The 24,873-nt window shown below is 40.3% G+C and overlaps 1 protein-coding gene across 1 annotated transcript; it reads right to left on the reverse strand.

The window, feature by feature from the left end:
- Nucleotides 1-1,204: 1,204 nt before the first annotated feature.
- On the reverse strand, nt 1,205-20,244 carry cavin2a (caveolae associated protein 2a). Its single transcript, XM_053329210.1, has 2 exons — nt 19,598-20,244; nt 1,205-4,991 (listed from the first exon to the last, which is right to left on the reverse strand). Exons 1-2 carry the CDS (start codon nt 20,138-20,140, stop codon nt 4,113-4,115), a joined length of 1,422 nt encoding a protein of 473 aa, XP_053185185.1. The 5' UTR covers nt 20,141-20,244; the 3' UTR covers nt 1,205-4,112.
- Nucleotides 20,245-24,873: the final 4,629 nt, after the last annotated feature.

Genomic DNA, 24,873 nt, shown 5'->3' on the forward strand with positions numbered 1-24,873 from the left:
TGCAGCAGAAGAAGCATAAGGGGTGTTGGCGTGATATGAACACAAGAGGGAGACAAAACACCGTCACAGAGTAGTCAACACACGTTGAGTAGTTTAAAACCAGGACACTATATCATTGTTGCACTGTTTATTCTGTCATAAATAACTTAAACATAACACACTTTTCAAACAGTTTTGCACTTGTTTTCAACCACGTGTTTTTGCTCATCTAGGACTAATTTACACATTCTTGAATTGGAGGACATCTGAATTTTGACTTCAATTTTCTTCATTATTGTGTGTTCACTTTTGTATGTTATTAACCTATTTGCACACACTTCCAGTGGTTCCAAATTATTCACCCAAATTACAAAAAAATACTTCTCTTGTGGAATATGCCAATCAATATCCTTTTTTAAAAAAACAATTAGGCTACCCACTATGTTAGAGGTCATGGTACTCATAATGAAAAAAAATGATGTAAATAATTCAATTGCAAATATTTGTTTAATTCACAGAGCACACCACTAATAGTTTTAACGGGGTATATCTTCAGTAGAAATTACTTCTAATGAAAACTGCTTGCAGTGGGTTCGGATTATTTTCCAGAGGAGCTTTATGTCAGTTTCTGGATAGATGGGTTGCTATTGACTTTTTAAATCTGTATTTTCCAGTGCTTTGAGCCCTGTGTGAAATGAAAGCAGGTATTTCAGATCCTGGGCAAATAACACTAAAGCTCCTTGTAAGGTTAGGTTAAGTAAAATAATATTTCACAGTTTGGGTTAAACCACCCGTTATTGCGGCTCTGACCCCAACACCTGTCTAATCTTGATTTTATATGGAATCCATGGCCTGTGCTATGTAAACAAAGGTTGAGCAGTCGTACCACTCCCTCCACTGAAATCAATGCTCCACTACACTACACCTAGATTTATTAGATTACAACTCTATGACACGCAGTCATTTACAAACTCACAATGGCCTACGCAACAGTAAGCTTAACTACATGTTTTTTGGTGACTATAGGTCAAACATGAGTAAATGGGATAATGCTATGAAGGTCACACAGGACATTAACTACAGTGCACATTTTTCTAACAGCAAATCCTCCAATTTAGTATTTAATCATCTGTCCTGGGATGATATTAACAATATGAAAATTGACATTTACTTGTCAGCTTTTCCCTTGAGGGTTGCAAAGAAAGAACACAAACAAACATTGAAAGTTATAAAATTTTTATTGATGTATACAATACTAAGGTTTAAAAGGAAATTCCTGCATGTTCACAAGATGTTAGAAATAAGTGTCAGGAGGAATACATTTGAGTTAACACACAAGTGGCAAGAATCCTCTGCTGTGAAGGAAATGTCTTTGGTTTAAGTGGTTTACTAAATGAACAGGATATAAAGACCCTTATATGAACAAATATGATAGTAAACACAATATCACTATCCGGACAATGCTGTATTAGGTATCTGTTTCTTTTTTCTAACAGAAGATGATGATGATGATGATGATGATGATGATGATGATTAGATGGTTTGATTTCAAAACAAATAAAAACAGACTTTTACGCACATAAACAATTCTACATATTTAATTTTTAACATTAGCACAAAGAAATATCACCAAAGTAAGACATTTGCAATAATAAGAAGCAGAAAATACCTCTGAGCCAATCACATTTTAACCTCTACAGTACACAGAATGTACATAAACCTAGTGTTTAATCCTTTTTCAGTAATGTGATTTATACAAAGAAGAAGCCTATTCAATATAAACAGGTAGCAAACTGTTTAAAAATCATTTGTCTAACTTTACTTTCTCCCTACAATGTCAACTGCGGAAACTTATATGTTAAAATGTGTAACATATGAAACACTTGAAAGGATTGATCCTGCACTGCCAGCTATTTATTCACCCCCGAAAGTGTCATATAGACCCCATTGTCTAAAGCATTTCAGAATCTAACATTTCCGTCAAGCTGTACGCATGCATATCCCCATCTAAAATTTAAAATCCTATCCAACAACTTCCCCACACCCACACCTGTCCCCCTTCCACTTACGAACTCATGCCCAGGAGCCTCAACAGGGGCAGAACACCTGTGGCTCCAGACAACCTCTTTCCTTTCTTTGCACTCTCTCAACAAGGAGGCCAAGAGCATGAAAAATGGGCTGAGCAAGAGTCATTCGTCAAACCAAGGAATGCTGTCCTCTGCCTTTATCCACTCCTGTGACCTCTCTTGTAACTTGGATCCTTGGCACCTGGTATCATTTGCTATATTATTTTTAGAAAGTCAAGGCATTCAACATCTGTAACTAAGGTGGCTAACAATGTGCAACAAGAGGAAGGTCACTTCACAGAAACTCTCAGGCATGACTTTCAAAACATGACACTGACTGATTCATACATTTGCACCCTCCTTCAAATTTAAGCTTTTCTCTGTTTCTGTGTAGCTGCTATCAAACACTGACTACGTCCCACACAGTGATAGCTGCAAGGAATTCCTAAGAAGAGAAAAAATCTTAAGGCATGTTTTAGTATCACCTTTATCTACAAAACCATAGGAATCCATCCCTTCAGGAGTGCAATTACTCATAGCTTGTGCAAGATAAAGGCACTGTAGGAGTACGTACGTGCATGTATCTGAGAGGAGGGGCTTGAGTGATAGTTCCATGGAAAATGTATAAGATAACTGTCATAACTGTTTATGTCAGAAACATATGCAACCAAGTAAACATTTCACCATGCAAATTATGGATGCCTGAAAGAAAACAGGAATTGTTTTTAAGACCCAAGTATTATGTAATCACTCAAAAAGAATTCACAGACACATTTACTGTATAAAGTACACACACAAAAGGCAGTTCTCATAAAGTTAATAGTTTATGGTGTAGGAACTCTAAATACCAAGAGAGTAGTGTGCCTCACATAGAGAAAATAATTCCTGTACATAAACATACAAAGCTGCCCTGCAAGAAGACAAAGGGCTGTAAGAGGGAAATTTAGTATATCAGTGTTAAAAGCTATAGGTTCCTTTGAGTTGCAAAAATGTTCCTCTCCATTTAAAGGACCTTCTATTCTGCAATGATGTCCTTTTGACTAGTATTTTTAATAAATGTTTTTCTTTTATATTTCTAAGAAAACCAAACAGGTGTGATCTGCAAGAGCATTTTGACTACTGGAAGCTTAACTATTACCAAACTGGAAATCACAAATTACTATAATATTTTGATGTACCACATGCAATTTATATGGTATTCCAGGCAGGTCATCAATGATAAGGTCAGAGATTATGAATCGGATCTCACTAACGGAAGTAACATGTTATGACTGTAGGTCGTAAAATGTTACTTCCGTTGAAAAGGAACAGGAGGCATGACAAAGCCACTTGGACAACTGAAATATAGTCACCTGTTAGTTAAGATCAGGTCTCATTCAGCACAGGTCCAAAGAATTTTTAGTAAACAACCTCTAGTTCACTACAAAACACCCCAGGACCGTTTTAGTGAAAAGCCAGAAACTCCCCATTCCAACCCTTGCACAACCTGGCAACACGCTACCTCAACAGGCTTTGGGCAGTACCACTGTTGCCAAAGATTTACTATTTTTCACAAAAGCACAAAGAACAAAGAGGCTATTTGTCAGCGAGGAGGAGAGGTCCAGAGGCAGACAAAAACAGCAAGAGAGAGATAGTTGGCCCAGCGCCCTGGAGATGTGCTGCTATTGAAGTGGTGGGCACCAGTTGATGGAAGTGAGATGTGGTGCATTGTTGCTTTCTTTGGACAAGCTGACTGGAGGGTTTAAGGAAGCACTTGAACTGGATGCTTCAATCAGAACACTTTCTGATATGCTCTGTGGGGTGTTGTTGATAACATAGTCACTTATGCAGTAACTTAACGTGATATACAAGGGTAGTGTTGCAGGGATGGTCCAACGACTATTGGAGGGAGAGTTTCAACAGTATGTTTCTTGTGTGTTTGAGTATGAGTATTTGTGACAAGAACACAACATTGTTTACAATGGAGGGATGTTGTTATGCCTGCTGGGTCTTCGGTAAATGTAGAAACGTGAGGATGAATACAAAGAATGGGAAACTAGAACTGGTGGTCAATAAAATCTAATCATATTAAGACACTTGCTCCACAGCAATTGTTGCTGTGGGAATCTGGGCATCAGCTGCTGTTTCAGCTGGGCTTTTCTGTTGCTCTTCTTCTTCTTCCTCCTCTTCTTCATCATCCTCGCCAATATCGTCATCATGCTCTGGGACTGCCAGGCCAGCAGAGTGACTACCATTTACCTCGCACTCAATGCTTGGTCGTTCTCCATTCATTGCCAGCTGTGCTTTCACGCTGTCTGGGGTGGAGGGGCTTAGCATCTCTCGAATCTCCTCCACAACGCCTTCCTGGGTATGCACCTCTGCCAAGGGGATCTCTCCATCTAAGCTTCCTAGAGGAAGAATCTCCACATGGGCTTCTTCCATGGGTGAGCCCAACTCTGGTGTTGGGGTCTCCCCGTCTCTGACCTTCTTGACATTGAAGGTCATGGGAGACACCTTGAATGAGGAGCTTTTGGCAGTTGGGCTCTTGGGATGGTTAGGAGTGAGGCTCTTCTTGATTTTCTCACGCTTCTCTGGTGGCACAATCTTGGTGGTGATCTGGGTCATCTTCTTCTCAATGCTCTGGCGTGAGAAGGCCTTCTTGAGGCTATCAACCTTCTTCAGGCTAGAGCGCTTGAACTTGTCAGCCCTTCTCTCAAATGTGTGTGAAGTGCCCAAACCCATTGCAGCCTCGCCCTCCAGCATATCTTCCTCTTCTTGGTGTATTGCAAGATCATCATCCTCATCTGAGGACAGGCTAATGGTCTGGAGACCCTCAGACCCACGGAAGCCATCAACAGATCCAGTAACAGATGGAGTAGGATGAGTGGACTCTGCATCACACTGGCTTGGTTGTGGGGTCTTGAGGGAGTCTTTGACAAACACACTGGAGGGGATCTCATTGTCTTCCTATTGGGAAACACAAGGACAGAAACACAAGGGTTAAGAGGATCATTTGTATTAGTTCTGAATAAGAATACTTGCTTCAACCGGGATTTAGTTTGACATGGGATATAGAATTCCAACAGAACACTGATGTATCTTACTTGATGTAAATTGTAGTAAAAGTCTGAAAGATAATGTGGTAATCCTTAGTGCTCTACAGAACAAGAATGCAATTATTCAACCTATGCATTTCAGTACACAGTCTTTATTGAATCTTTATTTTAAATAGTTATGGTCAGAATTAGACTTCAGGCAATCACTGTGTAAAACACATGCAAACACATGCAAACACATCTTTCTTGTCAAAAGAAAGAAAGTAAGGTAGCAGGAATAGACTGAAAATTGTATAGTCCCAGAATCCAACAGAGGTCTTACTAACCAGCATGAGGAATCATCAGCATGGTCTGTCTAGGATATGTACACTAATCCTGTAGTAGTCACACCCATGGGAGCAACTAAGACTATTTATCTAGTGACACACACCTGAGTCAGTCTTTGCTTTTCTTTTGCTTGATAAGCAAAAATCAGGGTTAGACTTTAGGAAACTACATTTGACCATGATGATCAAAGTCAAGGTATTCCTGGTGTACTTCCAACCACATTCCTCATGAAACATGTTAATATCTGGCCATGTTTTTCCCATTGCAAATGATCATCTGTGTTTATGTCTTAATGTACTCTGACTTTTTCAGTTTGTCTGCCTGCTGAGGACTATGGAAACCAGTCTCTGCATGCCCCCCTGGTTTTCTCCCCGAGACATCTGAGAAATTCCACCTGTTTCCTCAGCAGGAGTCAGACACTTATCTGAATTTTCCCTCTTTTTTAAAACCCACATCCATGAACACACTGATGAATATAAACATAGTGAGCAATAACGTCTGGAGTTTCAATTTGCTTAACTTTCTCCTCTTTTTCTCTGTCTCAGTTCCTCCTTTGCTCCCTTTGACTTGCTGCCTATCCATCTGTGCACAATCACACACATGCAGGCACACACATACAATGTTCCACTCGACTAACAATTTATAAGCTGGGGTTCCCACCCCCCATTGCCCCCATCCTTTTACACCCAAGGGTGAGTGAGGAGTGAAGGCTTCAGTGGTTGACATACTCCACTACACATTTGAAATGCTCATAAACAATCCCTTTCAATAGCATCAGCTTATAGTTTCACCAGTGCATACTTTGGCTTTGAGGTGACTTACTGTAGCACACTCTACAGCACATTTTTATGCTTTAAAAGTACATAGTATAAGCTATGCCTATGTATGGGCAGCTAAAATACTTTCAATTGCCCAACACAAATCGAATCCAGGAACAGTTGATTGAGCTGATTTAAGGCCTTCACACACCCTACAGTGCTGATGTTTTTTGAGAATCCATTTTCCGACTGAGCTACTATTCCAGTCCTTATCAGCAGGATATAAAAGATAGACTGTTTGTAGTTTTAGTGGGTGTTTACCTCAGAATATGTGAGCTCTGTTGCTAAAATGTGTAATTTAAAATTGTATACAGTTCACATTTTTTTGTTTTTTAGTGACATGATTTGACTATTGTTATAAATATGGTACAGATATCCATGGTGCCCATAGGATCATGCCCTGACTTTGAAGTGCTTCCAGTAGTTCAAAATTGTAATTTATTCCAAGCTTTGATTTGTAACCAATTACATGCAAAAGTAATGACATCCCCAGCATGCTAAGAAAAGATGATGAATGTGGTAAACGTTACACCTGCAAAAAATCAGTGTGTTAACATCATACCTCATACATCGTCATTGTGAGCATGTTTGCATGCTGACATTAGCATTTAGCTCTAAGTACCACTGTGATTAAGTACAGTCTCACAGAGCTACTAGCACACTCCTAATATGTGTCTTGTCTCCTTGTTCCAGGGATATGCTAAAAAGGCTTTTAAGGAAATATAACTTGAGTTTTCGATTTACAATTGACAACTGACCCAGTATATCAAAATCAGGCATGGTGATTACTAACGGCTTAACCCACCAAATTTCCAACCAAGCTTTCTAGACTTTGCCAAAATTAGGACTTTCTGGTTCAAGTGACTAATAAATGTGTCATTGAGCAAAAAGACAAATACAGATGTGTCTTGTGACTAACACCTTACAATGAATAGATACATTGTAAAATATCTGTCATGCTCACATTGCTTGTCACCTCTGTGTACCATGTATATATGAGTGTTAAAGTATGACGGCATTACAAAGAATGCATGGCAGCTCTCATGACATTTCAGGAGCGCTTGCAGTGACAGGACACTATAAGTTGCTAAATGACTGCGCAATGCATCTTTCCTGGGGTATCATTAACACATACTTAAGGACCGGGTCAACCAGATGGTTTGGAAGAGTTTTGGCAGCTGCCAATTCTTCACTCAACACTGTTACTATGTTTTTTTCTGAAAGAGACAAGAGTATTACACCTACCGATACCTGACAACCTCAGTGTCAGCAAGGTTAAGACAATTTTTACATATTTGTGAGATTACATTATACAGTTCCTGTATCAATCTGATATTGAAGATAATATAAAAAGGGCACAATGAGACTGTAATTATGATATTTTGTATGGTGGTTTGAGGTATATTTCTTTCACAGATCACTCATAGAACTTTAACATTACTTTCTGTTTTGTTTCAGCCTGATCCACTACAGCTCAGAGCACTCCACTCAGACACCGAAACAATTTCATAGTGTACAGACTGCTCTTGAGAAGTGGAACGCCATGCAAAAACCCTCCTGCTTTTCATCTTGCAGACACCTGACACCTCTTGCCTTGATCTCAAACATGCAGGCATGATTCACAGTTCAGGTGGGTGCCAAGCATGTGTGGTATCTCCCATTTAATGGTCATAAATCTATCTGCAAGTGTGTTGTTAAAGGCACAGCATCTAGCTTAAGAACAGGACTATGTTTTGTGGATGAAGAGGAAGAGAAACTATAGAGGTTTTTATAACTTTAGAATATACAGCTATAATAGAGTAAGACTGCTTTATAGAAATCACTTACTGTGGTGTCAGTTGTAGATAGGTCTGCTAATATGCCTGATAAACTACAGGAATTGCTTTCCTTTGTACTGTGTTTGAACAGATGGTTGTTTTTTTAACCACCAACAACCACTAAGGATATGTCATCACCCTAGATACACTGCAGATATGTAACTTGACATCCAAAAAGGACAAAGACAGCACACTGGGGAACAGTTTTACGTATGTTTGGTTTCAATTAAATCCCTCCATTTCAGTTTGGTTTTCTGTAGTAGTAGTTCTCTGTAGTATTCTTCTATTGTGATTGAAGGATGAGTATCTGAATGCTCTGTTTTGCTGATGGTCTGATAGTGGACCACACCCATAGTGACTGTGTGGATCTGAACATGTTCATGCAGAATAAAATCAGAAAGCCAGTAACTATGTGGCTGACAGCTCCTGTATTAGAACAAATTACACGATATTGAGAAATACCAGAAACTTGGCTTATAGGAGGAGGGTATTACTGCATCTCTCTTTTCTGAGAGTACATTTCAAGTCAAGTAGGGTCAAATAGTCTCAAAAAGACAGCATCAAGTATACGATAAGCACCCACCTAAACCTAGCTAGTCATGATTAGAAAAATCAGAGGCAATATATCCCTTCCAAACCATTCGTGAAGCATTCCCTGACAATAAACACTAATCTTCCCTGACTGTTTGAAGCTGTTAAGGTAAGCAAAGATTCAATCTTGACACCTTTGCTCCAGTCTGGGCCTGCCATAGACTTTGTGAATTGGCTCAAACATGTTTGATATAATCACTGTGTGCGGTGCAGTATGTGGGAGGCAGTGACAAACACCCTTAAATGAGAGCTGAGATATCCTGCAACATACTGTACAAGACCTGCTGCAATAACACAGTTTGAAGACAGTTTAACAGCGATAAAACAACAATTGATGCCTCACTTATCAATTCTGATCTCAAACACACACTCACAAACAATAGTAGGAATCAAGCAGTCACTGTTTGCTCTAGAAAATGAACAAAACCTCCTTTAGCCACAACGTCAACCAGCTGTTATTTCCCACCATCTTTTATTTGATTTGACTGGTAAAAATGCAAGTTATGTGCAGGGTATCCCAAATAGGAAAACAGCGTGAAAACAGTGTGTCCCCAGTTTAACCCCCAAATATCTTGGCAAGTGATCTACAACAAACAAAATTTTCCTAAATACCATTTGACCCAGGGCTGTCCTGTATGTGTATGTGTATGTGTATGTGTGTGTGTGTGTGTGTGTGTGTGCGCGGCCTTCACATTCTGGCACTCTTCTCTTGGGAACTCCAGTAATTAATGTACTCTCTAAGCAAGCACTCATTAGCTACTCATAATGTGATACGGTCCCAGTCAAAAGTTTGGACGCACTTTCATGTAGGGCATCAGCCATTGTTTTAAAAAAAATGTTTCAGTGAGCTAGATGAAAGAAAATTTGAATAAAGTCGAAGTGAACCAAATAACAATGATAATTTAGTGTGACAGCAAGTTTATTGTACATTAAAGGGCATACACTGTTATGTAATGGAGATCAGGACTTTGTTTAACAGTTGCATATTAGAATCTCCATCTATACTAATAAGCAAGTCATGCAACGTGTTATTGAGCCCAAGCTTATGTAAGTCAATTCTCTCTGAGTCTCTTGCCCTATTCAAACAGAGCGATCCGGGCGGGGCAGGACTGATTCAAAGGGTTCAGATGGGCTCCGGTTACTTTGTGAGTGTGTGTGTGCCTGTTTATATTTTATGTCCTAACGATACCTTATACTGTTTCTTTTGCATGTGTTGTCTTCTCATTGTGTATACAGTACATGTGTGTGTTTGTATACAGGTATTTGCAATGACATACTGTATTATGACAGCTTAAGCCAGGCGATATGGTTGAAATCAGTACATTCTGCATACAGTTATACGTAAAAAAAAAAAAAAATCACATCAAATAATCAATGTGAGTTTATCAAGAAAATAGTATCCACTCTTAACAACAAAATGATGTGTTCTCCTACTTTTAAAGTATAATTTGCTTGCGTTATTTCAAATTTGATAGTAGTATTTGTGACGCTACATTTGTTTAATCGCCCCTTTTCAACCGTTATACTGTATCTTCTATTCTTTATATTGCCGATTCGCATATAGGCGGTGTTTATATGCGTTTGTCGGCAATTTGAACAGGTGTGTTTTCTTGGCGCTTCAGGTTTTCTTAATCCTAACAGGCGAGGTTGGTACAGGTGTGTTGGCACAGTGAGTCAGGTGCCTCCGGGGGATTGTGTCAGTGAGTGGGTACACAATCACCATGCACACACACACACACACACACACACACACATTTAAATAGAAATACATGTGTGCACACAACTGCTATTGTCAGGCTCCTGCAATTATCTTTTTACAAAATGAGAAAGACGGGAAGAAAAGAGACATTACAGAAAAACTGAATGCAGCTTCAGGTGCTTTTCTTAATTATCATCAGTCTATTTTGTGAAGCGTATTTCAAATTTTAAACAAAAGGGCTACAGATAAAACTGGTTTTGAACATTTTCCTTTCTTAATTTCCTCCCACTTTCCCTTCGTTCTCTTTTTGCCTATCCGCTTCATCTGTAATACAACCTACCTTCATTCAAGATGTCCAAACAAAACATTATCTGTTACTTCATCCCCTGAACTTTCTCACAAACAGCTTCATCCACTCATTGAAAACTCCAACAATCACGGTACAGTGTACACCTGAAACTTGCACGATTGTACAAATTTGCCTTCATCTGCATATGTTTTGATTACATCCCTTCACATTTCAGTGCAGTGAGTTTTTTTCAAGGTCACCCCCAACCCACTTGTTACGTAACTTCACGACCTCCCACCCTCCTCCACCTCCACCCCAATGTTCATGAAGAGCCATCTGTGGACACAGGAAGGAAGGAGGAAAGGAAGGAAAGGAAATGGAATTCTGCTATTTGTCAAGGGGCTGGGTGACCAGAAAACACGATAAACTCTAAATGCACTGTACACAGTGTATCAGAGCATACATACCAAAAGTCTAAAGTACATACAAATACTCTAAACATACACAAATAACAACTGTTAGCATCTTAGCCCGACACCACATCAAATAAGGTCACATAGCGACATACATTACGTTTCCAAATATCATAAATATCTTGTCAACCAAATGTTAATTGTGAACCATGCTTCTTGTCTTAATACCCATAAATCAATGCATGACAGGTTCGGGCATTGTTTCCCAACCTAACCCCTCCCACATCTGCCTCACTAAAAGAAAGCACAGCATGTTTACTGGCCTTGCAAGCTTGTGTAATCACACAGCACAATAACCAGTTCAGGCGCAAAGCCATGCTGACGTGCTGGTGGAAAGAAGATCATGGCAATCAACAGAGGCCACCATTATTCCCGTTGACACAAATGATGACGACGGCAATGTTGGACGTCTGGAAGAAAACTGTTCACTCAACCTCTAATTTACAGGATAGCAATGGCTACCATTCTCTGTGCCTTTCAGATGATGATATGGCTCATATTCATATATAATAGCCTGTCCAGTTCTCATAATTAATTGGTATAAATCAGATTACATTGCAAAACCTGCAATTTCACTGTTTGTCTTGCAACATCTCTCTGCATGTATGACTAATGAGGTAAATACAGTTTTTGTTGCTACAGTTTCGACGGCCATGGTAATCTCCTCTGGCTCTTTTGTTTGATTCTCCTAAGATCCTGCTTTAGTCATTGCTTCAGCACAATCCCAAACCGTGCATATCAATACCATTGTTTGATAGGAGCAGTTGCAGAGATAGCATGAGCATTTTTTGATAAGGCCACCAGAGATTGTCACAATGTTTCGCTCCAGTTTGAGCTCAAACTGTAAGAGTCTCTGCTGAGAAGAAGGGAAGTCATTGTGTTATCTCAAGACAAGTTGTATTTACTTGCTTTATTTAAGAGTACAGAAATAAGAGCTGTGAGAACCAAAATGGCTATTGTTTTCTCTTTTCCTGCCATGGATGTTATGGTCTTGGCAAGGCGATTGGAAAGATACTAAGGTTTGAAAAGTCATGAAGGAGGAAAGCATGCAGATCATAAAACTATGCAGATTATAAAGTTGTTTTTTTATAAATCTTAATTATTGTGGAACCAGGCACGTGCTTCCACAATTAGCCACAAATGGATGTAGACACTCTTAATCATCTATTTGCATATGAATGTTGTTATCTGCTCCAACAGTCCTTACAGATGTTTCACAAACAGGAAAGAAATAGTGCAGTTTCACTGACTATGTTGCATCTGTATGATTTTCCAACAGCAGCTGTCAACCTTTTCTCCATGACTGTGGCTATTTATAGAGCCCACATTATTAATTCATCACAATGACCTGCAAAACATCATCAGCAGTGATATCTCAATCATCATTATTGAACGTTACATGTAGAAATCATATCGAAACACAATAACTGGGAAATAAAATGATATCTGCTATTTAAATCAAAACAGTGACAAAACTCAAAATTCATGAATCAATATGAATTTCATGAATGTCTGTCTAGACTGCATAAAAATCACATAATCAGCGCAGCAGGTTACCGTAATAGCGTGAACAAACAAATATTTTATTATTTAGATTCCACCTCTCACTTTATGTTTCTATCTCCATCTCATTATATTACCTGTAATACTTTGGAAGAACATGTGTCTGCCTGGTCTGAAGTATGTTCTGCTTTTGTAAATAAAAGCTGATTTTATTATGTACACAGCTTACATCTGGCCCCCTGAAGTCTAATGACAGAGATGTAGGGAGGTGACAGAAAGAGTTAGGCGAGGATGGCAACCTTATTACTACCTCCTGTATGGTGAAAAATATATTAAATATGTGCTTTTGGTAGTTCCAAAGACAAAGAAGTGCACTGCAACGTGGGATATGCTGGGAGGCTAAACGTCTGTCACCTTCATTTACCTTTTTATTCTCAGCTTTGTTGCATTGTGCTTGTTACTGTAACCCTGCAATTTAGAGCGTTTTTGTCTTGTATTGTCCTTTATATCAACATGTAGTCCTCAGCAAATAAAAATTACATACTTGAGCAGTTTAATGAGCTTGTCCAAAGATTTGTAATTTATCTGTTGTGGAGGCTCTGTCTCTTTGATTTCATCATGTTTTGATGTGGTAACAGCCATTAATATGAGAATTTTACACCACTGACTCATCTTATCCTTAGAGACTGAAACAGTGGTACAGACTTGTCAAACCTGAATGTGACAACAGGTGAAGAGCAAAGACTTAAGATTAGACTAATGTATGTTTCTTTTCAACGGACTAGACTATTCAAACTTAATCTCTTATCCAAACTCACTCTTATTGTCACATAATTGTAATAAGTTAACAAACAGTTTTCCTTCAGCATATTGTTTTTTCTGTCTATCTTTATCTGTTATTCTCTCTTTTTCCATCTTTACTTTCTGTTTTCTGAATGAACCCCAAAGGGAAAATAAGAATGATAACAAAGTCAGGAAACAACCTCATCGATCATTTAGAAAGCATGCCTGACAGGCTGCATGGCAAAGTTAGACTATCAACAGTCACACCAGTTTTACTTTTTCTTAAGAGTCTTTACATCCAAAAGCATCTCAATGAAACACTTAAAAAATCACCCACAACTCTTAATTTGTGAAAAACAAATTGTATGAAAGTTTTGTAATGGTGCTCACTGAATGTAAAACTGCAATATTTCTGACTATTATTTAAATTGCAATATTCTCTATAAAGTTCAGGTTTGGATGTGGTCTAATAAGCTTTGTACCAAACATAATAGGGGTGGCTATGGCTCAGGAGGTAAAGCAGGTCATCCACTAATTGGAAGATCAGTGGTTTGATTTCCACTTCCTCCAGTTTTCATGTCAAAGTTTCTTTTGACAAAATACTGAGCTCCAAATTGCCCCTGAAGGCTGTGCCGTGTGTGTGAATGGTTAGCGCTTCCTGATGAGTAGGCACCTTGCATGTCAGCCCGCCATCAGTGTATGAATGTGTGTTTGAATGGGTGAATGTGGCCTGCCGTGTAAAAGGCGCTTTGAGCGGTCAGCAGAGTAGAAAGGCGCTACACAAATGCAGTTCATTTACCATAATAGGCCTTTTTACCACAGACGTTTTCACTTGTTGTGGCAGGAAAAGCACTGATGTAATTAATTCTGTTAATGACGCCTCAGCTCTATTATGTGTCCCAATGAGCCACTCCTGTGAGGAAGTCCTTACTATCAAACCTTTGAACAGGCTAAATAGAGTTGTAATTGATGCTATTAAATGGCTACAGCTGTCTTTTGTGTCTACTATATCATCTCAAAATGTCTGTCAATAAAAATGTCTATTACTAATTTCATCCAAGTTTAACTGGGAATTCTTACTGCTGTTCACCTTTCACTAGCTGTCAGTCAATCCACAGCTAACAAGCTAGCAAATGCTAAAGAGTTTATCTACTGAAAAAGACTTCAACTCTCTATCCTTTCATCAGTGGTGTTTCTTTCTCAAAAAAACATCTTTGGCTGCTAACTAGCAAATATCAGCTGAGAGTTTGATTTTGTAGTTTAGCCAACTCACTGAATTCACGTTAATTAGCAAACAGCTAACTAAATTGGCTTTCTGCAGTCACATTTTAGTATAGGCATTTAATAATTCAATACATTATTAATTAGGGATGTTCAGTTACATCCCAATTAAATGCATGTCACTTGGACATCATTCACTAGACTGAAGATATGATAAATATGTGTGCTTGAGACTTACCGGGTCAAATGTTTAGTGTACATATGAACATTTTTATGCACTTTTTCAATATGCATATGAAAAAACGTGAGTTAAACAATAGGGAAAGTATCATAAAATGTATTTTTACACTTTGATGAGGTAGAAAAGTTGATAAAAGCAAAAAGTGACAATGTGCAATGGAAACAGATTTAACAAATATATAACACAAAGATGTACAGGAAGCATATGCCTTCCTCTTTTTTCCATCACTCAAGCATTGACTGTCGTTCATCAGGATCTGAATCAGCGCAACTGTTTACTTTGATGTGCTTGATGATTAATATTTGCAAAAGACCAGTGGATGGAAATGCACATAAATTAAACACCATTCTCCTGAAACTTTGGGTAAATTTGCTCTGCATTTGTTTGGTAATTTAATATATGTGGATTTTCTGTTTCTGTTATGTTTCAGTCACTGCTTTTGTTCACTGTAGCAGTAGCTGTTTAGTTACAGGAGGCTATCCTGTTACTTTAAGTCTGTGTCCAAAACCACTCCCTCATAAACTCATTCTCTACTCGCTCTCCAGCCTATTCAATGGTTTATTCAATAGTCATTTTTCACATTGGACATTCTGACTTGTCACAGCAGGAAATTCATGTGTGTAAATAATTCAATTAATGATGGCTGAATTCTGTTTGGCAGCTGGGGTTTCAGGGTCCCTGTACTGTGCATGCTGAATCACTGCCAAGGGTTACTGGGATACTTAAAACAGATAAATGTTATTAGTGGGGCATTAACAGTGGCCAGTCAAATAAAATAGTATGTATGCACAGTAAATATAGTGCATTATAAAGTAAATAGGGAGTCATTTTGCACATATGTTACTAGCCCTTTAATTAAGTTAAAGCTTGTTAACATACTGGTATTGGCTCAGTATGTCTGAATGTGTTGCTTTGGGCAATGAGCTTGTGTAATATATCACCTGCTAGAGGGGCTCACTTGAGAAATCTCAGGTGTAGCCTACAGCCAGTGGCCTGCTCCAACCTGTGGAAATAGATACGATTTTATAATGGAAGATTTTACTCTGAACACACTCAATGTGCACTTCAGTTACACTCAAATATCTAATTACGCCTGAACATATCCTGCTCGAGATGATACTAGCTGAATAGGTGTAAATAGATTGCTCTCTCTTTCTCTCTCCCTCTCTCTCTCGCTCTCTCTCTCTTATTGAGCCTTTCAAAGGTCTGAAGGGTTTCACATCAACATTTCACTTTCACTCACAGGAACTCTTTAAGGTAAGAGATCAGGGTGAGGCTGGGATCCGAATTACCAGTTTGTCCTCCATCTTACAGTGTTCGGGTCATGGAAAAAATAGACTTTACTTCCTTCTGGTGAAAGCAAAGCAAGAAACCTTTGGCCAAGTGTCAGTACACAAAAGCCCTGTGATTACTGGTCACAAAGTAAACAAAATGACAATGACTGAAGTTGAGCCAATCACTCAAAACCTGTGTAAGCATCTTCTGTCCTGAGTGACGTGTCAAAATGTGTTGAGTGACTAAAAATAATTGAATAATCTTATGAGAAACAAAACTAGACTTTTTTTCACATGTTTGTCATTCCTCATTCCTACACCACACCTACCAACCAACAAAAAGCATTGCTGCTGTCATTGTGTTTAGTTTGGCAGTGAAGTATGTTTCTCTTTGCTTGCAATGCGATATGAACGTTCTTTGATAGTGTGTGAGAGCTCTGACTGTTGTCACTCCCTGCTGCTCTACGATTAGGGATCCCGGATACACAGACAAGCACCAAACTCTTTTCTTCCCATCCCACAGAGAGAGCTACGCAACTCCCCTCTCTGTGCTCACTATCTCACAAAAACTCTCTGACGCTGGCCCACATGTGCAAAGCGAGCAAACAAATGAAATTCTCACAGCACTCAAATTCAATTTGCCGTTATGGTTGACTTGTTTGTTGTGATGAAAGTCCACTGTGAAATAAACAGAGACGGAGAGATACAGATCTACTCAGAAATAAATGACTTCTGTCGCAGGAAATTAAATTCCTAATACACCGTGCTAGAAGCATGCCAAAGTGATGCAAATATGAGATTGTGGGCCTCCAGGGTGACTGTTGATATTTAAACACTCAGGTAATGAGTCTTTGAAATTAATCTGTGGAGCAAATAATAGAAAATATCTGCAATCCAACACAAAACCCTTTACCTTTCCAAACAGTAATTACCAAAACAGTTTCTAGACTGTACACAGTGAGAAGTTCAGATGGCTGGGAATCGTGTGTGTTTTCCATGTGACTTTCAATATGTGTGTGTTGCAGAAAAAAGCCTAAAGAGGGGAGGGCCATGTGGAGACAGGAAAAGCACTGGTGCACAAAAACAAACAAACAAGGCCCAAGCAGGGGTAATTAAGTCCTCATTAGTCCTTGTTATGCACAGGAACGCAACGGAGCAGCAGATAGCCCTGTCATTTTGGACCAACTGTGGCCAAAGGCTGCAGCTGGTAGACCCCTGCTCCATACAACAGTGGGCGTTTACCCAGAGGCCCTCTGTGTTTCCACCTCAGCTGGCACGTACAGGGTGATGAGTGTTCTGGATCAATTTTGTTGAGTGGGGAGGGAGGGCCCCTCAGCCAAATGCTACAGTGCTGGTATAGGGAGTTTTGCCCTTTGGCGTGCAGCAAAAATATGCGTTATCAAAGAGTAGCATGTGCTTTCGTGCAGTCTCAGGGAACCAGGACAGGTGGCTTAGCCAAAAGATGAAAAAAGTGGTCTCATACAAGTTGGAGTTTGTATAAAAAGATGAAGGAACAGAGGGAGAGAGAGAGAGAGAGAGAACGAGAAATTCGAGAAAGAAAAAGATAGTTGGATATTTAAACAGAAAAGATGAATTGGCACCAGTTGGAGAGAAAAAAAGGCACAATACTAGAGATAAAAATGAGGTGAAGAATAAAGTGATAGAAACAGAAATGTGTACTCTGTAACTGTGTAACTGCATACCCCTGACCCAACACATCAGCTTAACTTTCAATAGGAAACCTGCACGCATACACATGCACACACGCCCTTGGGGTCATACCTGGCCTTGCTACGCCCATCTACAAATGCTTCGCTCTTAGTTTGACTCGAAATTGAAGGGGGGGGGGGGGGGGGGTCACATCAGCACAAGACAGACTAGCACTTAAAACTGTACACTCAGCGATGTAGTCATTAAAGAGGCAGTACGCCCATGTGAGTAATATATCAAGTGCTAAATACACGTGAAATTTATTCACATGCTCTGTAGGAGGGAAACAAATATGTGTAGATATTTGCAGCCAGAAAGAAAAACACAGTAAAAAAGTTGAAAAATCCTCAGGACACGTGGAATTTGACAAAGCACTGAAAGCAAGCAGCACCGTCCAACCTCGCTATCTCTAAAAAAGCAGCAGGTCACTCCTTTCCAGCACATAAAACTTGACCAGGGATACAGTCACATCGATCCATGGTCACTGCCTCTCCCACACACAAACACACACACACACACACACACACGCACATACACTTCCAAGGTAAGGTCTTGGCACCTGTTGCATTTGAACAACAGAGCCTCAGTACCTGGGAAACCAGATAACAACGGCCGTTAAGAGCTCTCAGTAGCTCTGGCTGTGTCAATATGGCCCCCACCTTTCCCCTGCTTTACACTGCCTGGGCACACACTTGTACATACATGATCAGACGCACCCCAAACCACACACACACACACACACACACACACACACACACACACACACATTTAATGGAGGAAAAACTGGGCACTTATTCATGCACACAGCATATTTGGAGATCATGCCTAGATCATGTTTCTTTGCTTAAGTGGAAATGCGTCCGTCAAAAATGTAACAGCTTTCATCTTGCATGGCAAATACTTGACAAAATAAACTCAGACTAGTGACTAGTGAGAGATAAGGTTACATAAGGTTATTCCTCATACTTTACATTTGCAATTTCCTGGGGGGAATTGGAAAAGTTTATCATTATTTCAGGGCCAGTCTAGAGTTTTAACCTCACAGGTGTGATATGCCAGTTGAAATGGCAAATCCTTTTAAAAGCCATCTGTCTGTCTGAATTATGACTGTGGGGTGTAAACAGATCTAGCCAGTCAGCCTCAGAGCTCTCCACTATTATCCTCTACTGCTCCATTCCCAGGCACACCCTTCTTCACACACACACACACACACACACACACACACACACACACACACACACACACACACACACACATATCAATGCTCACAGGACAGGAGAAGAAAGATATTGATACAACATGAATTAATTCACCCTCAGGTAAAGTAACTACCTTATATTCAACATTTTTACACAATTCTGATAGTCGAGGTGTGCTTTAAACAACTGCTCTCCACATTATTTATGATGTGGGCTCTACAGGTTGTTGAGCTCTAGTCTAACAAGTTTGTTTAGATGTTCATACTGTTTTAAATTGCTGTTCACCTGCATCACGTCACGTGTCAGTGTCAACCAGGCTCACCAAAAATGTGCACACATGACTCAAACACACCCACCACACAACAGTCAAATGTGAATGCAAATGTGACTTCCTGACTGGCACACGTACACATCTGGAGCATGTCCTTATCATGAGTTCACAATGTTAATAAATGATGTGCGTAAAACCACAATATTCCCACATTATTAAAATACATTTGCTGTGGTTATAATATGAAAGCATCCTTTAAATATTTAAGTTTCCTCCTCTGTTCTAAACCATGTTCCCTCACCTGGAAGATGAGCACTTTAAAGTGGTTCCTCTTCAGCAGGTGGCTGTGGTTTGCCTCCAGCCTCTTCACCTGGACCGCCTGTTTGTCCATGCGCTCCTTCACGTCCTTCAGTTGCCCGCTCATTTTCCGGGAGCGCTCCAGCAGCTTACTGACGCAGTTGGAGGTCCCGACGTGGGTCTTGGACAGACGGGTCACGTCCCCTTGCACGACCCGCACGGCGCCCTCCAGGTCGGCCTGCCGCTGCTCCATCCGCTGCTGGTTTCCCTGCACCGCCTCCAGCATGTTGACCAGCTTGTCCAGGAGTGCCACCACTGTGATGGCACTCACCTGGCTGGTCGGGCTGCCCGGCGCAGCTGCAGTCGGGCTGGTCGGACTTTTAAAACCCAGCCGGGAGAGGGTGCTGGTTGGGGTGGGGGAGGACGGGGCGGACGATGCGCTGAAGCTCGGGATGAGGATCTCCTTGGCTTCGGGCGGCTGCTGCGGGCTGCTATGGGAGCTGCCTGGGACGCTGCTGGGCTCGGCGTGGGACGCGTCATCCTCCATGGTTCACAGGTGGTCAAATGTCCCGCTTCTGGAGGAGTAAATCACTTAAGTCACAAAAAAAGTCTGGCAGTGATTACACCGGCGCTCTGATGCTGCTGCCAGCTGGCCCTGCAGAAAACTAAACTTTGGGTGTTTTACTGCTTGAAGTTGACTTTGCATCCACGCCCCTTTCTGCCTCTCTCCACAAACTCACACACACACTGTGAACTTTCAAAACACCTCCCCTGCAAGCCAAAGGGAGGGGCTTGGTTGCTATAGAAATAGGCCTAGCCCTGCTGACAGAATAGAGGTAGGGTTTCTGTCTGTGTGTGTGTGTGTGTGTGTGTGTGTGTGTGTGTGTGTGTGTGTGTGTGTGTGTTGTGTGTGTGTGTGTGTGTGTGTGAGAGAGAGAGAGAGTTTGTGTGTGTGTGTGTCTGTGTGTGTGAGTTTGTGTGTGTATGTGTCTGTCCCTCTTTGTGATTGCCAACCATTCCACTGTGTGCATGCCTGGCTGCATTTGCAAAATATGTGTGAAGGCTACTTTTGTTTACTGCACTCGCTTCTGTGTTATTGCATTGTGCCAACTTGTACTGGATTGCATTGTAATCGAGTAATCTAATGTGTGTGTGTGTGTGTGTGTGTCTGTAGGTGTGTGTCTGTGTGTGTAGGGTGTGTGTGTGTGAGTGTGAGTGTGTGTAGGTGTGTGTGTGTTCTTGTCTGAGTCACATTAAACAATACAGCAAAGATAAACCCATGATCTGAATCAATTAAACCAATTTCTTTTTGTTTTTTTCAGGAACCTAGCTGATTTTTTCCAGACACACAGTCAGATATAAATCATGGATGTTGTTTTCTTCATGTCAAAGTCTGGTGTATGCCTCTTTTTCACTGTGCCTACAGATATGTTAGTGTACTGCTGGGTGTGCGTGACATATGCACGACCCCTTTCCTCTCCCCCTCTTGTTTTCGAGCACTGTGTCATGGCATGGGGCACACTCGCATGGAAATGTGGAAATCCCTGTTTCAACAATGAGCTCATCTGTGCCCTGGCATGGTGCCTAGGCCCCTCTCTCAATGTTTCTATCTGTCACTATCACTGTAAATCTTCTATTCACAGTAACCCAATCATGTATTGTGATAAACATTACATGGTATTCAACAGTAATGTGTCAGTGTGTTGCATCTATAACCTTTAAACAAGAGTACCGGGATGTTTGCACACTTTCATGAAGGGAGAGAAATATGCAACTTTATCTTTGTGATCGATTCCTTTCCAAAAAAATGCCCTGAAAAGACAGTGGAAAGCATTTAAGGTCACACCTTGCTTTATTGGATTCTGCGTGATATGGTAAGGCTTGGTTAGCCACCATCTGCTCTAAGATCAATATAAAGTATTCACACCCCTAACATAAGATTAGGCTTTGTGTAATTGAACTCTATTGGTATGCACAGTCACAAAAGACACACCTCATAAATAAATAAATTAAAATACGATGGCAGAGTCCACAGTCTTCTGCAGATCCAAACAATGTCGAAAAGGCCACCTATTTTTATACTGTGTTGTTATTTCATTGTGTTGGTTGAGCTCTAGTGATTATTAAATGTTTTCCGGCTGTCTGTACAGTGAATATGAAGCTACTGTGAGCAGCAGGTTCGCTTATTTTAGCACAAAAACTGGCAGCATGGGAGAACAGCTAGCCTTACTCTATACAAAGATCCTCCTCCCAGCTCCTCTAAAGCTCACTGATTTCTGACAACACTGTACTGACGCACATTTACTGTATATCTCCTTTGTTTAATTCATGCAAAAGGTGTAAAAGTAATGCTTTGTGGTAAAATGTAGAGCTGATTTTCTGAATGGGCACAGTAACTCCCTTGTTGTTGTTGCCTGGCAACCAACAGAAGCTTTTACACTTTTTTTCCTATGGATTAAACACACAATAAAAAACAAAGTGAGTGAGTTTTAGAGGTGCTGGTAGGAAGATTTTGTTATCTTTGGGATGAGCAGGCTAGCAGTTTCTGTCTGTTTGCAGTCTTTGTGCTAAGCTACGCTAACTGACTGCTGGCTGAACCTTCTTATTTGACAGACAGATACTAAAACGGTATCGACCCTCTGATCTAACACTTGGCAAGAAAGGAAATAAGTGTGAAACTATGTCTTTAAAAAGTGACTAGACTTACACACTTGATAGGTGGATTCTGGTCTAGATTCCAGACTGAATAGCAATTTAATCTGAGCAAAATTTCACTGTAACCTGACCAGGTATACCATCACCTCACCTGTCTTCATTCAGCCACCACAGTTAGTAAGGTTATTGTTGGATGTAGCAGCTTGGGTTGAAACCATTAAATGGCTTGTTTAAAGCTACCTGATGAAGGTTGACACTGGGAAGAGTGTGAATAAGAGTGCCTGAACTGAGAAATACGTGTTCATTTTGCCTGAGGGTAGACATGTGTGTTTGATTTGCAATTAAACAGTGGGCATAGTGATGAGTGGTAATGTAAAAAACCACTGCAAGACCAAACATGCCCATTTTGAACAAAACTATACCAAAAACCCCTACTGAAGTAATCATATCAAGCTTCAAGCATAGTAGAATATTTCCAACGATGAATACAGTAAAGAGCTCCTACCACAGCAGACTAACTAATGAACCAACCAGTATCACCATTTTATACCCAAGTTTAAGGACTTGGTGACACAAAGCAGGTGAAGAAAATATTATGCACTGCGCCCTTTGTTGGACCTTTGATGTGGTGAAATTTGGTATGTGGACATCAAAGACTTTTACCTGGACTAGTACCTGTATAGATATGAGAGCCATAGCTGGTCATTTTTCTGTAACAGCTCAGTCTTTTCACCAGCCTCCTCATGTAGTCAGAAATGTCCTTCACAGATTCTCCCATGTCAACATCCAAGGCTAACACCTCTTCTTGAGGTTAGTCTCTCACAAGCTTCAAAGCTTGTCAGGTGGAGTGGACGTGCTATAGGCATACACTCGTCCAAGCAAATTTCCTTCCTCTTCTGACTCAAAAACCTAGTGTTTCTAACCCTCTCTATGTCACGACTTCTCTTTGGAGACACTCTTCTGTCAACATGAAAGTGTGACCTCCCGGTCCTAGCACTTGAACCCTGACTTTTCCCACTTTCTCCCCAGGGAAAGAGTGGAGAGAATGACGCTCCCATCCTGTCATTCTTCCAACTGTCCTTTCCTTTCCCTTTTCTCCATCCCTCCCTTTCCCCTTTTCTTCCTCTCTATAACTTATCGTCCGCTTTCCTGAATTCCTCCAGTGCTTGTGATGGTCTGGTACATGTTCCACACATTCCTAGTGTTGTGTCAAGGAATGTTGTCCTTCCTTTGCCTATTTTATAAAAATCACTATCTATTTATCTAAGGGCTCTTTTTGCTGTTACATTTAACACAGTATACTCTCAAAACAATTATGTCATGCACTCAAATAGTTTGAGAATGAGTTAAAAAGAGCTGGTGGTGGGGCATCTTTACAAGCCTGTATGAGGAAATTAATGTATTTGCCCTCTGGAGGCAAAGAAATGCAAGTGCATGACCTAATTCTGTCTGTACAGTGATGTACATGAATTACACTGTAGAAAAAAACAGAGCTATAGCCAAGAGGAATATTTTTTGAAATCATGAGTCATTCCTTTATATTCTGTAAGACGTGATTATAATAGACTCTTTGATTACCTTTTTCTTTTATTGAAAGTAACAGCCACATTTCTTCTTTAGTCAGGTGAAGATACTGCAACAGCAACATAATTTCAACAAACATGCCACTACAAGTTGTATTGATCCATTGAGCATTGTATTCTTGGAGTTGTGTCAGATACTTCAGCCCTGCGGGAGTGGCACAGCTGAAACGGTTGGCTTATGACAAATTACATGCGTAGAACGGTTGAAGAACAAGTTTTCATCTTTGACTATGAAACAGCCAGATTGAGATTTACTTGAAGCAACAAGTTGTAGGTGGTTTCACTTTAACATTTTGTTTTTTGGAGTGTGAGCAGCTTCACACACACAAACAATGAATCTTCTGCAGATATCTCAGTGTTGTTTCCCTCTGTTTTTTCTATCTCATGCTTTATAGTCCTTACTGCTGCAAACTGCATTCCTTGTCTTGTAAAGTGTGTTATATGGTCTCCATCTTCCTCTGTGTGGTGTGTAAGTGGCTGCTTGATGTGGACACAAGAATGCAACTGAAACACCTTGAGGCAGGATTCATGGAGGCTTTAATGATGGCTTCTCTCTCACACACAAGATGTTATACTCTATATTAGAGGAGGATGCACTTACAAGGAAGAGTGGCCTCTGCAGGTTTACTTGCTTTTATACTTTTTTTTATACTGGTGACTCCAATATTAACGCTCCTCTTACTGAAGCACTGGTTTTGATCTCCACAAACTCCCGGGGGAAATACGTTGCTCCTTATCTGCTAAATTTTCCATCATGTTCACCAGCTAGTTGCTGACTTTGTTTCCCATTTGATGTTGGGCAGATACCTGTGGTGCACAGTGGGTTAATCAGGGCTTTTTTAGCTGAAAACGGCTTCCTGCTGCATCTGCAAACAAAGTTGATGAGCTGAGATAGTCAAAAAATAAAACATTGAGCTAAAAATCTCTGTAGAGCAGAGGGCAACTGCAGATGTGGGTAATAATTGTAATAATGCTTTAAATTCTTTGATTTCATGATGTCGCCCCCTACTTTAGCATTAATTTAATGAAATACTCTTCTCCA

This window comes from Scomber japonicus, chromosome 11, assembly GCF_027409825.1.
Source record: "Scomber japonicus isolate fScoJap1 chromosome 11, fScoJap1.pri, whole genome shotgun sequence".
NCBI classification, from domain to species: Eukaryota; Metazoa; Chordata; class Actinopteri; order Scombriformes; family Scombridae; genus Scomber; species Scomber japonicus.

Excerpts from the sequence above, each read along its gene's own strand:
- cavin2a (XM_053329210.1), bottom strand. The coding sequence starts at position 20,140 with ATGGAGGATGACGCGTCCCACGCCGAGCCCAGCAGCGTCCCAGGCAGC. Across the intron at positions 4,992-19,597 it reads TTAAAGTGCTCATCTTCCAG|GAAGACAATGAGATCCCCTC; the intron begins GTGAGGGAACAT and ends GTTTCCCAATAG.